This window comes from Malus domestica, chromosome 10 (genome assembly GCF_042453785.1).
Source record: "Malus domestica chromosome 10, GDT2T_hap1".
Taxonomy (NCBI): domain Eukaryota; kingdom Viridiplantae; phylum Streptophyta; class Magnoliopsida; order Rosales; family Rosaceae; genus Malus; species Malus domestica.
The window spans coordinates 40,363,455-40,381,825 of NC_091670.1; the positions used below are offsets into that span (position 1 = coordinate 40,363,455).

General features: G+C 35.7%; 1 protein-coding gene, 1 long non-coding RNA gene and 1 pseudogene across 2 annotated transcripts; 2 read left to right on the top strand and 1 right to left on the bottom strand.

Moving 5' to 3' along the window:
- Positions 1 to 4,458: 4,458 nt before the first annotated feature.
- On the top strand, positions 4,459 to 5,034 carry LOC139188725 (putative protein TIC 214 N-terminal part; annotated as a pseudogene).
- A 5,865-nt stretch (positions 5,035 to 10,899) lies between these two features.
- On the bottom strand, positions 10,900 to 15,542 carry LOC139188871 (uncharacterized). Its single transcript, XR_011572235.1, has 2 exons — positions 15,359 to 15,542; positions 10,900 to 11,172 (listed from the first exon to the last, which is right to left on the bottom strand). It is a non-coding gene; the product is annotated as an uncharacterized lncRNA (long non-coding RNA).
- Positions 12,682 to 14,673, top strand: PPO (polyphenol oxidase). Its single transcript, NM_001319261.1, is given in 1 exon segment — positions 12,682 to 14,673. A coding segment is annotated over 1 exon segment (1,782 nt). The 5' UTR covers positions 12,682 to 12,699; the 3' UTR covers positions 14,482 to 14,673.
- Positions 15,543 to 18,371: the final 2,829 nt, after the last annotated feature.

Here is an 18,371-nt window from a genome sequence, read left to right on the forward strand (position 1 = left end):
CATAATGTGGATTTTTGGAAGTTACTGATCAGAAATCCGAGGAGTGAATCTTCCGGATTGAATTAGTAGGGTTGTGGACCCTACCATCGATCCTTGACTGACGATCGACTTTTGGTCAATGGGGCTTAAATCACTCTAAAACGTTTTTAGGGATGTGTTTTACGTAAATTACATGATATATTGATAAGAATTATGAGATGTGGTTTGATAATTGTCCTAGGCGCCGATCGTTAGGAACGCTTCGATGGTTGTGCTATGCAGTTGTAGCACAGACTCCAGGTAAGTGAATCTTTTCCTTCTTATCATATATATATATATATGATTGACAATTCCACAAACGTTTATAAATTGATTATTGCATATAACTACTATGAATACTTTGAAGTACTTATGCGAACCATGAATGGCTTGATCCCTGTTTAGGGTACGTAGGCAGTCTAACAAGACGTTAGATGCAGTCATACAATAATTGAGATTCAACAATTGAGACAAAGCCTTGTTTGGGGAACTGGGCAACGTGAAGGAATTTGGTAAAAAGGTGAGATTTAACCTTATGAATTGGTGATTAAATGTTGGTCATAAATCAATGTGTAAAGAATCAAGAATTTGAAGTAAGGAAACGTAAGTAATGATAATTAATTAAACTAGTGTCTAGTTGGGCTTGTCACCTATAATTATCCCTGAAAATGAATAATTCAGGAGTAGGGCGTTACAGCTTCTGCATTTTTATGCCACATTATATATATATATATATATATATAATTGGAAATGCTATAACGTGTTTGAGTATCAGATTTCATCATGGTTTATCTATATGTATATTACCTGCACACAATTATTATGAACGCTTTGAAGTGCAAAGGTGAACGCAGGACGCCCAGGTAAGTTCAGGTGAGTTTATGGTATTAGTTGAAATGATGGGGTTATGGTATGACTACATGTATGGTTAGGTAGCAATGATAGGCAACTCCGACACTGTCATACAGGTTGCCCATGAATTGTATATGTTACAACAGATACAATTAGAGCTCATAAACCTACACCCCGATGTTAGTACTCCCGTCGGTGGCCAGGGCACAGTCCTTCACGTAATGTTCACATCCCGCACCTTATGCTCACCTTGGATCCAAGGTAGGTGCACAGTCCTGTCGTAGAGACCACTATAGGTGGTTCTGACTCGTAGATAACCCGCAATTATTCGCATAATCTTCACGTGATCGTAGCACTTGAGCGTATTTATTTACACCCAGTCCTGTGTAGACCACTTTAGGTGGTTCCAACTCGTATGCATATATACTTATTGAGCTATGAATAAGTCGTACATGTCATTAGATGTGACTCCGACTTATGAGCTAGCATATGTGATTAAATATGTGATGATCCAGCATATGTAATGAGATAAGTGATGAACTAGTATATGTGATGAGATATGTGATGAACTAGCATATGTAATGAGATATGTGATGAGATATGTGATGAGCTAGCATAAGTGATGAAATATGTGATGAGCTAGCATATGTGATGAGATATGTGATGAGCTAGCATAAGTGATGAAACATGTGATGAGCTAGCATATGTGATAAGATATGTGATGAGTTAGCATATATGATGAGCTAGCATATGTGATGAGATATGGGTAAGTTGTACATGTTACGATAGGTGACTCCGACTTGCGTGCTAGTATGGGTTATTAATCACATGATTATTGATATTACTGATGAGATGCTGTGTTGTGGTATATTTATGATTTTTCTGGAAACTATGCAGGTGTTGTAGCGAGAGGTTATAATGTTTTATATGGTTTCTGTTAAAATTTTATATGTGATGAGCTAGCATATGTGATGATATATGGGTAAGTTGTACATGTTACGATAGGTGACTTCGACTTGCATGCTAGTATGGGTTATTAATCACATGATTATTGATATTACTGATGAGATGCTGTGTTGTGGTATATTTATGATCTTTCTGGAAACTATGCAGGTGTTATAGCGAGGGATTATAATGTTTTATATGGTTTCTGTTAAAATTTTATTTCTAGGGCCACTCACTCTTGTTTTGTTTGCACCCTCCAGGTTTTATTAGCTGAGCTTTCTTATCGTCGAAGATTCGTGGCGATTCTTAGTATTGGAGATTATTTCGAGAGTACGATTCTTAATTCACTCTACTGTACTTGCTTATGCTGTAACGTCACGTGTGAAGTGGATTTATTTCCGCTTACCAGCTCATTGTGGTATTTAAGCACTCTTAGGTTTAAATTTATTCACATTTTTCCACATCATCATACTTTATGGTTTCGTCACCCTCCAGGTGTCGGCCAGCACAACTCGATTTGGAGTCCAAGTGGACGTCCCGGGGTCGGGGTGTGTCTCAAATGAAGAGGATGGTTGAACTTGTTAAGTTTCTTAATTGTGTCTAATTTAAGTGTGTTGTTAATAAATATTTTGTTGTAGGCATAATTTACTGAACAATTAAGGAGGCAGAGAGAGGGAATATGCGGCATAGAGAGAGAAGAGAGAGATGTGTAATTGTGAGGTGTATTCTATTCTACCCCATTGTACCTTTATTTATATTAGTAGGGAAAGTTAATTCATTACCCTTTTAGGATTACAACTCTAATAGGAAAATATATAGTCTAAGAGATATGGTAGAATCCTATAGGATATCCTAGATATGTTAGGATTTACACAATCATATTCCTATTCTAATAGGACTGCAATACATTTGTATTTTTTTAGAATTTTTTTGATAATTTGTTGGTATTCTCAATTTTTGTTAACATTGAAAATATAACGGTTTAGATGAAAAACCTATGGAAATCCAACAGCTTGAAAGACGTTGGGCTGTGCTGAAGGAGGCTGGGCTGTCACGTGGATGGGGCCCTCCCTCTCCCTCTTGTTGAGTCAAAGGGCGCAGGCCCGTGCAACAATTGGCAAGGCAGCACATAGAGATCCTGCTTTTCACCCATTCGCCATTTTTTCCACCACTGGAGCACCAAAATTCGGTCCAAAGGCAGGGGTTCCAATTGCAAGGGCAATTCGGCTTCCGCTGGAGGTGCTCTTTGTCGACTTTGTTTTTTTTCTCTCTTTTTAGCTTTTGCAGTAATATTGAAGTAATCACTCTAATTGTATCCAAACTTTTGTTGTCCGTCAATTTGTATCAAAACTATTGGTTAATTTACATATTCAGACTAACCTTCTCATTATTTTTAGTATTTTTATCATAAATAATATCTGAAATAGTCACATTTTATTCAACGATCACTCAATTAAAAAATAATTAATGTTGTTTCTAAACCATTACATTGAGCTTTTGTAGATACACATCAATATTGTAGCGATCCGAGGCATTGTTTTGGTGACGGTAGTACTTTCTACTCCTTGGATTTGGTGAATCGGAAAAGAGAAGAGTTACGAGTAAAAGTCCCTCGCATTGTTTTGGGGAGATGAAGATGATGATCTTTTGTTTTTGTTTTTTAATATTAATCCACGCAGCTACATATAATTAGATTGTTGGGATCTACTCAAGTTCCATATCACACACTAATATAAAATTTGACAAACGAAACGAAATATGTGCTCTTGAAAGCAAAATGAAGGCACTGCTCCAAGAACAGGAAGGGCACCTTGTCGAGGTCGCGAGGGAAAACCGGAAGAAGTTGGACAACAATGATGACATTGATTTGCGGCACCCATATTGGGACATCACACTGTGAAATAAATACTGAAATAAATACTCAAAACTCCTGGAAAGTCCCGGGACATCAAACTTTCATCTCCTTCAAACATTTCATTTTACTAAGTTTTATGTTTGAAGGGAGGGAAAAAGAGAGGGAAGAGAATCCTACTCCTTATTCCTTAATATATTCAGGGATAACTATTGAATAAAAAGAGAATGGAAGGGGATCAAAAGAAGAGGGGAGAGAATCCTAGTCCTAAACATAAAAAAGGACTACAACTTTTAAATTATCAGCACGATCATCACCTGATTGAAGAGACCATTCAATGTGAAACATACCGTCAATCAGTCTGTCTATATCTATTTATATACCACATTTTTGGAGTTGGATTCTCTCCCCTCCTATAACCATTCTCTTCCATCCCCTCCTCTCATACTTTCTTATTTTTTATTTGTCTTATTCTCTATATAAAAAATTCAAAACAAGATGTAGACGTGTCGTAATCGCAACAGTTTAAATAAGAGGAGATGGAATGAGAGATAGATTAGAAGGAGTGAGAATCCTACTCCCACGTTTTTCTTCTTCATAAACACAAGAGAGGTTCTAGATTACTTGACTCTTTGCCTCATTTTTTTCATCAAGTATTTGTGATAAGCGGGTTCAGTTTCAAGTATTTTAATTTTTTGTCAAAACTGAGAAAACTGAAAATCAAACAATAATATGAAAAATTAAAAAATCAACATATAATTATTTATAAATCACAATAGAAAAGAAAAAAAATGGAGGTTTGTGATGAAAATTTTATACTATGTAATTTAGTATCCTTATGCATGAAGATAATCAATTTGTTCGTTATGGTTAGACTCTTTTTGAATTTTTGAACACATTCTCCATAGGGCCCTCTTATCTGTTCCTTCTCCGAGCTCGGGTTATGGAAGAAGTAAAAGAAGGAATCGAGAAGAAAGTATTAGCAACAACCGATTTCATTATGGGGCAACTCTTGATATTCATATTGATCTATTATGTGCCTTTGCATCTAGCATTAGACAATAACTGTCATAGTTTTACCACATTTTTTGTTTCATTTCTTCTGAAACAATCACACACACTTTTTCATTATGAGTCTACTACTAGGAATTCAATACGTAATCTTAGCATTCAATAGTTATTCCTAAATAATTTCATTTTTCAATTGATCAACCATTTCATTTTACCTAGTTCAATCAATGTTAGTTAGATTAGTTAACATTTATGTATTTTGATGCAACAACAAGATGTTATTTGTAACAAGTGATTTTGTTAGTTGGTTAATTGGTCACAAGTTAATGTCCAGTTCAGTTCAATTTTTCTCTTAATTTTTTGTGATTCGATTTTTTTCGATTCTCTTTAGGTTCGGTTCGGTTTTGTTTTTTTATTTATACTTGAATTTTATTTTATTTTAAATCTGGAAACACCAAGAACAACACAAGCACATACTTAATCAAACAACTATCTTTCTCCACAAATCACAGTAATAATTACATTCATTTAACTGAAATGCAAATAACTAACAAAATCACAAAAATCGAATAAAAACTACAAATTGCTTACTCTTTTTCTTTGGGTTTCACTCAAAAAGTGTCGGTAAAATTTAGGGTTTGCAAGAATGCAACTAAAATCCGAAACGAAGGCCTTGTGGCTTGTGGGCTGCTATTAAGTTCCAGTACGGAGAACCTTGCTTAGTCTCGATCACGGTACAAAGTATCAAGTACCTTTAGCACTGTATCCTGGATTGATTGGTAGAACCAAATTAAAAGCTAACATCAATAACAACTACCAGAGACAGAAGCTCTTATCAATGCTTTGGAAACATTAATGTATCTTCAGGTGTAATGATATAATTGGTTGGAAACTTAAAAGAAAAATGGTGATGTCGTATAAAATCAATAAAAAGTTATAATATTGACAATATATCAATAATTTTTATGTTAATTATGAATAAGTCAATCATGTAGAACCAAATTAAAAGCTAACATCAATAACAACTACCATAGACAGAAGCTCTAATCAATGCTTAGGAAACATAGTCCTATATTTCTAACTGTAATGATATAATTGGTTGGAAACTTAAAAGAAAAATGGTGATTTTGTATAAAATCGATAAAAAGTTACAATATTGACAATATATCAACAATATTTATGTTAATTATGAATAGGTCAATCATGTATTTAATATTTAAATGCATTTAAAATAAACACCTTATCAATGTTTTCTTAACTGTGCTCGGTTTTTCTCCTTCGCTTTGGTTTTGTCCCATTGGATTTTTCAAGCAAGATTTTATCAAGGCAACTATCATTAACTACAAACATAACTTATCATTGAGACACGAACATCCAAGGGGGAGTGTCGTGGAACAAAATGTAGATATCCTTATACATAATTTAGAAACGCTATTGGGGTACCTTTGGATGATAACTCATGTATTTGTTGCCCTATGTAAAGATGGCTAATGATAATGGAAGACTAATTTTTTCATCCCAATCTCTTATTCTCTTTTCTCTATATTTTATTTCCAACAAGTTGTGTTTTTTTTTTTAGTATTGTCAAGCAACCCAATAGATTTCAATAGTAGTCTTTGTTTTTTTTTCTTTTATATTTTTAATCAATTTCATTTGCTTATCAGTTCTAGCAAATTGAGCTCTTTTACAGCAATTTTTTCTTTAAATAAAATTATTATTATTAAAAATAGTGAGGAAATTCGAAATTATTACAACAATTTAAAAAAAAAAAGTTTCGAATCATGACCGCATAGGGAGTTTACAACATTTTAATTAAGAAATTAGGCTTCAGCTCAACTCATCTTTGCAACGTCGGTTCCGCTTCACATCAACAGGCAATGTTTTCTCCTCAACAAATAGTATTCTTTTACGAGACAAAGACTAATGAGGGTGATATATATAATTAATAATAATACTTGTGTTCCCTTTACGATGGAATGCACATATTTTACCATTATCTAATAATGTATCTTTATCATATAAATTTATATTTAAAGTTGTTTAATTTTTAAAACTTCATGTGGATATCTTCCTATAAAAAAGTTATTCGAATTGGAAATCCTTTAGTCATCAAAATATATAAAAAAAAATAAACAATTTCAACATAAATATGTTAGTTACTCACACAGTCACTTTGTATATTCCCTCACGTAGGAAACGCAATAATTATCCTCAAATTAATTCTTCTCGAGAGTAGAATTTTTATTGTTGGTTTTTTGTAACCTTTGGACCTAAACTGATGAGGACCTCTCATTGTTTTTTAGGTTGCCGTTATCATTTTGCTTGGTCATTTTATCTAGTTCTTTTGAGCCTTGTACTAATTTTTAATGTAATAGAAATTATCTTTGTGATAAAAAAAAATCATTATTCCTCGTATGAACATGCGATGTAACACACTTTCATGGAAGAACAGACGATAAAGACGATATCCAAATTTTCTCTGTGTTATTTGGACTTTCCCAACCAAATAAATAATAACCAATAAACAAATAAATAAAAGTTTAACTTCAAACATTGAGAAGCGAAATTCCAACACTACGAGCCTAACTTTCTGGGATTTGGATCCTCTCCTAAGCTCAAGATGAGGATTCTCTCGATCAAGAAGTGTAAATCATTAGATAAAAATTTAACGATTACAAATAGAGGAATCTCTTTAAAATTATAATAATTATAATCGTTGAATTTTCAACCAACGGTCCACATTTCTTGGTCATCCTCACCTTATGCTCAGAAGAGGATTCAAATTCAACTTTCTGGCCGGTTTCCTAATTAATTAGCTTTTGGGATTTTGGACCAATACCAATTAATAAGCACGTTGAAGTTTGACTGGGGAAAGCAACTACAGAGATCACGTCGGATTCATCCCACCAGGACAATTCGTGGCTAAATCCAATTTTTATTAGGAGATGGATTGTGTGCCCTCCCCTTTCCATACCCTCCTTGTATCCTCCTATTTTATGCGGTCATGATTAAACCACGATAATGTTTTATTTTAATTTTTTTATAAAAATAATAAGATAAAAAATAAATATTGACGTAATTTAACCGTAAGCATACAGGAGAATATGAAAAGGGGTATGAAGAAGGTGGGCAGACAATTCATCTGCTTTTTATTATTCAAAAAGCTGAAAAACTGGTTTCTACGAGAACCACAGCCGATTATGCGTGTAAATCCAGCCACCTTGACCTTGCTCTTTTCTTTTGACCAGATCTTGTGTGAAACTACGAATATTTATCTATTAGAGAGAGAGAGAGAGATATATATATATATTACAAGTAATATTACAACTCTAACCTATAGTAAATGGATCAGGCGGTCTGGAGCTTTCCATATTCGCGAAGATTTTATGGCGCGTTTACTAATCCGTAATCAAATTGAGAGGAATTGGATTGAGGGAGAATTGGATTGAGGAGGAATTGAAATGAGGTGGAATCAAAATCAGATTCCTGTTGAAGTTGTTTACTAAAACTGTCAGGAATCGGAGTAGGAATGATGTTGAGTCCATATAAGTTGTTTACTAATTCATTTCAATCGGAATGAAAACTAGGTTGATTACTATATTGCCCTTACATAAATAAATTATTTTCATACTAATAATTTAATTAAATTCTTAATTAAATTTATATAATAAAATTCATCTATATAAGCATGTATAAATAGGTTTTATTTATTTATTAAAAGATGGCAAAAATGATATTGAGTCTATATAAGTTGTTTACTAATTCACTTCAATCGGAATGAAAACTAAGTTGATGACTAAATTGCCCTTACATAAATAAATTATTTTCATACTAATTAATTAAATTAAATTCTTAATTAAATTTATATAATAAAATTATCTATATAAAAAAATATAAATAGGTTTTATTTATTTATTAAAAATGACATAATGAGTGTCAAATGAAGGGCAATGTTGGGATAATAAGAAACAAGTGAGGGCATAATTGGAATAAAATATGCATTCCTGATTCCCTTGCCCTTAGGGAATTCAAATACCTCACAAAACTAGGGAATCCGGTTCCTCCAATTTCAGGAATTGGATTCCTTGTTTCGTGTGGGCTCCACCACTGTTTTGATTCCTTAATATTTAGTAAACACCGAAATACTCCGTAATCGGAATTCAATTCCCTTTCTTTATTCCGATTACCCTTACGTAAACATGTCATTAGTCTCTCTTGAGATTCTGACTAAGTTATGTAATGCTCCTCCTATTGGTCTCATTCTTCAGCATCCTCCTTTGTATAATTGTGTTAAAGGGAATATAGGTGCTCTTGCTAAGTGTAATTCGGGTCCTGCAGTTTATGATGGGGTCTTACGTGATTTTACGGGTTATTTTCTTAGCGGTTTTTCTCAGAGTTTGGACATCATACTTCTATGCAGAGCTTCATGCTGTTATTCTTGTTGCGGAGCTGCCCCACCGCATGGGGTTGGTGACTTGTTATTAACACTCTCAAATTCTCATTTTACATGTCTTACAAGTGTATTTTTCTTTTTAAATATAAAAAATTTGAACTGTAAAATGAAAATTTTAAAATACCAATAACAATTTATTTACTTATAAGCATATACAAATTTATTTATTTTATGTAAAATTAATACTCTCAACAAATTAATCTAATAAATTTCATGCATCAGGATTCAGGACCAATCCACTACTTGTACACCTCGTTATTTAATAAAGGGCCACGAGTTTCTTCATCCTGCTGCTTATAAAGAAGTCGTTGTGACAAGTGGGTGCATGATCTATAAAGCTCTATATGCATAAAATAATCTACTTTCAGATCTATTACATTTATATTTGAATTTTTTAATTTCTCGAGGATAATTTTTTTTTTATGCAAACGAGTTAGATGAATAATACTTGAATAATTTGGCCCATGTTAATATTCCAAAACATTTGGGGAACCAACAAGAGGAGAAGGTGGGGGAGAGAACCCAAAAGCATAAAGTCCTCAAAGAGCATGCTCAATGTCGTCCCACATGTGATACAATTTCTCTTAAACAAGGTTATCCTCTTCGGATTTTGAAAAGGATTATCTTTGAATCAATTTTACCGAGTCCATCAAAAGCATACAATTCGGACTTTTAAAATTTGATTTAACGATTAAAATTATTATAATTTTTAAAATAGATCCTTACTTATAATCGTTAGATCAAATATCAAAGATCCTGATTGTACGTCACGATGGATTTGATGAAAATGATGCTTTCCCTTCTCATTCAAATCTTTTGCCCATATGTTGGAATTGATTAAATTAATGTAACCCATAAATAATCTCAATTTGATGGCCTTTATTTAATTAAGTACCTTGACAGTTGACACTTCATTATCTTTTGTCTTCATCATCATCATCATAGACTAGTCTCCTATCTACCAACTCCTACATCAATTTTCTTTTTTTGACGAGACTTGTAGCTCACTATCAAAATAGTTACGTAAAGTATTTAAGCACCACAAAAGAAAATTAAACAACGACGATTGACATAATATTAGTAGTTAGACATTTTATCCGCCTTGTTTTTATGCAACTTATATATTAAATTATTGTCAAAATGTACATATAAAATAGCTGATCATCGATGAGATTTTAGGCAAACCATTTTCTTCAACGAAGTCAAGGGAGCGTTTGGTACGCAGACGGAACGGGACGGGACGGAACGAAGGTGTAATTTTTAAAAAAGACATGGAGTATATTTGTCTTAAAATGGTAAAACATTGTGTTCCACAGACGTAGAACAAACCCGTTCCACGGGGGGGAGGTGGAACGCAAAAACACCCAAAATCTATCCCGTGGAACAGCCCGTTCCACCCATTTTTGACGCACCAAACGCGGGACGGAACGCCTCGTCCCGTTCCGTCCCACGTACCAAACACACCCCAAAGGTAGTGAGGTGGCCATGTGCGCTACATACGTAAATCAACTAGAACTATTGCTATTATAACAATTCATGAAATCAATCAAACAATCATTTTCCTTCTGGCAGGCATGTTAGTTATTTCTTATCTGGCCAATTGCCTTGTGGATTTGGTAGATTTAACCTCTCCACCACTAACACATTTAAAAATTTCCAGAAATCGGTAACGTACAATTTAAAAAAAAATATTAATAACAGCAAACCGTGACCGAGATCTGTCACATATCCAAAATGTCACCTTCATATCGCAAAAACCAAATTTGACTTGGGATAAATACCGTGTACAAATTAAACGCGTTTCTGTTGGCCCAAAGAAAAATTCTACTCACGTTACTAGCTAGATCGCTTCGCATATCTAGCTTTTGCGTAAAGAGGCTAGCAACCCAACACTAAACTAAGAAAACGTTGAGAAAACGTTGGGTTGACAAAGATACCATGAAGAATAAAGGGATTATGCAATCCACTTTGCAAGATAATCAAAGCTCCCCGTTGTAGACTTGTCTTAATCCTTTGCGAAGCAATAACAAGATGATATATACTGGAGGACTCAAATAGTAACTTCATTAATGATATCGTTAGTGAGTTAAGTTGTTAGTTGTTAAGGAAAAGAATGATCGGTGAGTACATAGACATAATTGTTTTCTACTACTGTAGTAAAACACTATCTATAAATAATGGGATGTGCTATCCACACACCACTTGTTAATTTCTGTCCGTTGATCTTCTTCAATTCATCCGATCTGACGGTCGAAAACCAAAAAGGTGTGGAATAAGTAAAAAGGGGTATGTGGATATCACATCCCTAAATAATGAGGTTTTTGAACTTTAATCCCTCAAAAAGATTAAAATTAAAAAAAAACTTGATGTTAGATTAAATATTAATTTTAGTCCCTAATGTGCCCTTAATTCAAAATAATTAATGTGAATTTTATTTAATGTCTCCCATTAAATATTTAAATTTATTAATACACAAATTTTAATTTATTTTTTGACCAAAAAAGAGTTTTTTAATTTATTAATTTTATTTAACATTCTTCAAACTAGAAAGACTCAATTAATGTACCTAAATGTTAGTACCGGAATATATTATATTGAACTAATATATTTAAATGTTAGTACCAAAATGTATGAACCTAAATATATGCACCGAAATGTATTAATGTACCTAAATGTATGTACCAAAATGTATGTACTGAAATATTAGTACCGAAAATGTATTATATTGAATTAATGCACCTAAATGTTTGTATCGAAATGTATGTACCGAAATGTGTGTACCTAAATGTATGCATCGAAGTGTATTATAATGAATTTAATATACCTAAATGAAGAAGATAAAGTACATCAAAATATATTGTATAACAAAAATTAGTTTATCTAAATGTTCACAACAAAATATATTACGATGAATGAAATAAAAATAAAAATTATAATGAAATAAAATTAATACATTAAAAATTAGAAAAAAAAAGATAAATAATTAAAAAATCAAAATATAATTAATAAATGAGGTTATTAATGTATCAAGGGACTAAAATTAGATTTTGATCTTACTCATGGTTTTAATCAAAAAATTATATTTGTCAAGGATTAAAATGAAGTTTTATAAATAATAATTAGCTAGTGAATTTGAATAGTGCTACGGCTACCTACTCGATGTAACCTAAAATATATTGTATTCAAGATAGTACCATTTTATAGTGTATTCGTTGATATCTACATTGAGAAAGTACCATTAGATATTGTATGAAAAATCTATCCTATTAGGCTATTGTATTACAATTGTGTGTTAAGCAAAGATTTTCTCCTTCGTTCTGAAAGTGAACACCTAGAAAAGAAGATTAACATGAAATATTTACCAGGGAGGGAAGGTTCTCTTTGAGTTCCCTTTCTCTTAACCCCGCACGTGGTGCAAGATATTGGGGGGTCCTTTTTTTCTTTTTAAATTTCGACACCTGCGGGGTATCTACATGGTTATTGGTCATAAAAGTAAAACCTAAATCCTTTATAAAAGCAACCTCCCTGATCTTTATCAATGTACCCAACAAAACCAGAGAGCTAAGCCATGACGTCTCTCTCACCTCCGGTAGTCACCACCCCCACCGTTCCCAACCCCGCCACAAAACCTCTCTCCCCCTTCTCTCAAAACAACTCCCAAGTTTCCCTACTCACAAAGCCCAAGCGTTCCTTTGCACGTAAGGTCTCATGCAAAGCCACAAACAATGACCAAAATGATCAAGCACAGTCCAAACTAGACAGGAGAAATGTGCTTCTTGGTCTTGGAGGTCTATACGGCGTGGCGGGTATGGGCACAGACCCGTTCGCTTTTGCCAAGCCTATAGCCCCACCAGACGTATCTAAATGTGGTCCTGCAGACTTGCCACAGGGTGCAGTGCCCACCAACTGCTGCCCGCCGCCTTCCACAAAAATCATTGACTTTAAGCTGCCTGCCCCCGCCAAACTCCGCATCAGGCCACCGGCTCACGCCGTTGACCAAGCCTACAGGGACAAATACTACAAAGCGATGGAGCTCATGAAGGCCCTACCCGACGACGACCCACGTAGCTTCAAGCAACAGGCAGCCGTGCATTGCGCTTATTGCGACGGCGCCTATGACCAAGTCGGGTTCCCAGAACTCGAGCTCCAAATCCACAACTCATGGCTCTTCTTCCCGTTCCACCGTTACTACTTGTACTTTTTCGAGAAGATCCTAGGCAAACTCATTAACGACCCGACATTCGCTTTGCCGTTCTGGAACTGGGACTCGCCAGCCGGCATGCCACTGCCCGCGATTTACGCTGATCCAAAGTCCCCTCTCTACGACAAGCTCCGATCTGCCAATCATCAGCCCCCGACTCTGGTCGATCTCGATTACAACGGGACCGAGGACAATGTGTCAAAGGAAACCACAATCAACGCCAATCTCAAAATCATGTACAGGCAAATGGTGTCCAATTCCAAGAATGCTAAGTTGTTCTTTGGGAACCCGTACAGGGCAGGGGACGAGCCTGACCCTGGTGGCGGCTCCATCGAGGGGACACCACACGCGCCGGTTCATTTATGGACCGGTGACAACACCCAGCCCAACTTTGAGGACATGGGGAATTTTTACTCCGCTGGTCGGGACCCCATATTTTTTGCACACCATTCGAATGTCGATCGAATGTGGAGTATTTGGAAAACTCTTGGAGGTAAGAGAACTGATCTTACTGACTCGGACTGGTTGGACTCCGGATTCTTGTTTTACAACGAGAACGCAGAGTTAGTCCGAGTCAAGGTCAGGGACTGCTTGGAGACCAAAAATCTTGGGTATGTATACCAAGATGTGGACATTCCTTGGCTCAGCTCCAAGCCAACACCGCGAAGGGCGAAAGTTGCATTGAGCAAAGTAGCGAAGAAGCTGGGAGTTGCACACGCAGCTGTTGCGTCGTCCAGCAAGGTGGTGGCAGGCACTGAGTTCCCGATAAGTCTGGGGTCGAAGATAAGCACGGTGGTGAAGAGACCGAAGCAGAAGAAGAGGAGCAAGAAGGCCAAGGAGGATGAGGAGGAGATATTGGTGATTGAGGGAATCGAGTTTGACAGGGACGTGGCTGTGAAGTTTGATGTGTATGTGAATGACGTCGATGACTTGCCGAGTGGGCCTGACAAGACGGAGTTTGCCGGAAGCTTTGTAAGTGTGCCGCACAGCCACAAGCACAAGAAGAAGATGAACACTATTTTGAGGTTAGGGTTGACAGATTTGTTGGAGGAAATTGAGGCGGAGGACGATGACAGCGTGGTGGTGACTTTGGTGCCCAAGTTCGGCGCTGTCAAGATTGGTGGTATCAAGATTGAATTTGCTTCTTAGTTAGTTATGTCAACCCAGGCATCAAGAATCGTATGATCATCATCATGCTTGGATCGATCATGTGTTGTAATTCTTCAATTTGGTGGTTTTGTTCCTTTTGAATAGTCAATGTTCGTGTACAAAATAAACATGATGATGATGTGGTATTTTCATCACCATGAAATATGAATTAGAAATCACATTTTGTTCGTTAATTTAACTTTGTTTAATTTTTTTTTTAAGAAAACTAATGAAAAAAAGTTTGAAAACTTTAAGTTTTAATGATAAGGACAAAATAAAAGGTAAAATGAATAGTACTATGATTGACTTTTTAATGTAAAAATATAATTTTTCGTTAAAATGGATAATACCGTAGATTTTTCGTTAAATTTTTTTTTTCCTATGCATTAACCATTAATAGTCAGCTAGAAACATTTACTTTTTGTCACGTTATATTTTCTTTTCACTATTATAATATATTCCTAACTTATAGGATGATTTTGAATTTCACACCTAAAAGTTTATGTTTGATTACTAAAGCTCACCCAATCACCTTATGCTTATTGAAGAAAAATATCATCCTATACACCAAATACTATAAAGGGGATTTAACCAGAACGAATTAAGGCGCTTGCGTGCTTCACCTAACTAGAGGAACGACTTCCGAAGTGAAATGATGGAAACTAAAGTGCCCTTCAAACAACAATTTGTGGCAAATTGGTCCCCAATCTTCTCAACCAATTGTCCGAACTGAAGGATAAATTACCCGAACATCTCTTATATAATATCGTATCTGTTCGTTGATGTAAGCTTTAATTCTCAAAGGAAAAAAAAAGAAAAGAAAAACAACATTTCCTGTAATGTTAAATAGTGTTTTCAACGCAAATAAAGCACTTACATGCTTTTGGATAGGCGTGAGCGGTTCGTCTCTCGATCGAGTTTTCAACGACTCCCTTCTTTTCGCAAAATGGTCGGCTTATGTGTAATTGACCTACATATCACGATTTGCAGTAAAAATTACAAAGTGAAAGACATATTAGTGTCGTAATAGGCCAACAAATAAAGAAATACGTCAGAAATAGTTATTTAGAGAGTTGCAGCCAGATTGGTGGTGCAGCACTGTTATATATACACAGATTGAGAATTGAGTCTCTAGAGTTTGTGCAATATCAATATTACCCCTTTAAAGTACAGTTTGGACACTTTAAACATGCAGTACAACGCAGTACAGCTTATCATCAAAATGACAAATAAAAATTGTGGAAATTTAGTTGCTTTTTAAAATCTCTTTTAAAGACGACTTTGACACATCTCGACCCGAAATGTCCACTAGAACTCCGAATCAAGCTGTGTTGGCCGACACCTAGAAGGTGACGAAACCATAAAGTGTAATGATGTGTAAAATGTGAATAAATTTATACCTAAAAGTGCCTAAATATAAAAGTGCGCTGTGAGCGGAAATGGACCTTATTCACACGTGATGACAAAGTATAAGTACAATACAGTAAAATAGGGTGAGAATTATATCATCGATGGTAATCGTCCACACCAAGATTTGTCAATAATCCTCGTCAGTACAAAAACTCTGCTACTAGAACCTTGAGGAGCGAAAAACAAGGGTGAGTGAGCCTGAAAATAAAGTTTTAATAAAAACCTTTTGAAAATGTTATAACCCATCGCTATAAAACCTATATAGTTTCTAGAAAATAATAATACTACGAAAGTATAAAAACCAATGCACAAGAGCAGCGAAAACTGAAGTATGTCATGTCATAATATCTCAGCAATAATAAATGTAAGCCAGGTGTGAAACCAATATAAAATAGTATGCCAGTCGGAGTCACCAAACGTGACCTGTACAACTGGACTTGTAGCTCATCAATCTAGGCTAGCACACGAGTCGTAGTTACCTAGTGTGACTTGTACGACATGCTGGGTATAAATATTTACGCTCAAGTGCTACGATCACGTGAAGGCTGTGCGATAATTTGCAGGTCACCTACGAGTCGGAACCACTTATTGTGGTCTGTACGACAGGCTAGCACCAGACTTGGATCCAAGGTGAGCATGCGGTGCTGGAGGTGAACAGTCACGTGAAGGCTGGCCCTAGTCCCGAGCGGGATCACTAATACTGGGATGCAGTCATGATAAGTTCTAAATGAATATGTGCAAGCTAATATGATGCAACAATTCCAATCACAAAGTAAACTCACCTAAACTTACCTACGCATACCGTAGGATCGTTTGGCATTTCATGATTTCTTAACAATGCAACATTTTAAATATAACATTATTTAATCATGGCATGACATGCATAACTCAATTAAAAGCATTTGTGGAAACTACACACACACACACACACAATTAAAAGCATTTGTGGAAACTACACACACACACACACACACACACACACACACACACACACTATAAAAAGGAAAAAGACCCATTCACCTGAGGTCTACGCTACAACTTCTTAGCACGAATATCGAAGCGTCACGAACAATCGTTACCTAAAACAAATATTCAGTCACGTCTCAGAATTCTTATCGATAGAACACGTAACTTACATAAAACACATCCCTAAAGACGTTCTAAAATGATTTGAGACTCATTGACCAAAAGTCAACCGTCGATCAAAGATCGACGGTAGGGTCCAAACCCTACGTAACTCGATCTGGAAGATCCACATCACAGATTTCTGATCCGTAAATTCCAAAGATACACATTATTCTTCTAAAACATCGTACTAAAGTTTCATTACGATCCAACGGTTGGATATCCGCTAATTGCAAATTCAAGTGGCGGTTAACGTTTTATTTTATGAACTAACAAATCCAATTCGAAAAGATCCGTATGTCGGATTCCCAATCCATATGTTTCTAATATCCTCAAATATTACATACTATATTATATTAAAGTTTGGTGACGATCTAACGGTCGGATCGTCAATTAATATAAGGATCAAGTAGCGGTCTCTATCAAAACTATGTTCAAACGATGAGATTTCATCAATCGGACTTAACCTATGGAATTGGGGTATCACACTTAGCTTAGGAAGGTCAGGGGGATCCTTGGCCCATGTGATGCCGCACACGGCGATCGCCCGCCCCGACTTGCCCGAAAAATCAACTATTTCTAAAAAAAATCAAATTTTACAGGAATGAAGATATCAATGAGTAGAGAAAGTTTCATACATGTGGCTAAGTCCAATTTGGCCGGAAAAAAGCTTCAAATCACCAAGAACCCGCGAGAACCCTAGATTTGGGTGTTCTTCAATTTGATCAATCCGCAATACCACCGCCCATAAAACTGTTTGGGCTTTGTTTCTAACCTCTAGAGAAGTGTTTTGGTGGTGGTGATTGAAGGTAAGTGTTTCATAAATGGGTGGATCGCCGCCTAGTACCCACCAAGCTATGCGTCAGCCTTCACGAAATTGGAACTAAAACTCTCTGTTTTTGGGCTGAGACGGTGGATGGGAGGCCACTGTGTGATTTGTAGGTGATTGAGGGTGGTGATTCAACAAGAAAAATAGCATGATTTGCCTGGAATCAAACCGGGTCACAAACGGGTTAGTCGTGGGTGTGCATAGGTCGATGGGAAGGAGACCCCTCTATTTCTTTCCCGATTGGCTGCTTCTCTATCATCTGATTGGTCAGTCTTCCTACAAGGTGGGAGTTCAATTTATTTAACTGAACTTTAAATAACTAATTTCAAGCATCCGTAACTATATCGTTATAATCCGAACTCGCAAATAGCTTTCGCCTATGCGTTCGTAGTGATGAGTACTATGAGGATACGCTAAAAGAATAAGTCCTATGTTTCTTTAACCGATGGTCAACGAAAGTCAAAATCTTTGCCTCAAAGGCATTTTCGTAAAATCACTAATTTAAAATTTATAAAGCTTAGAATTA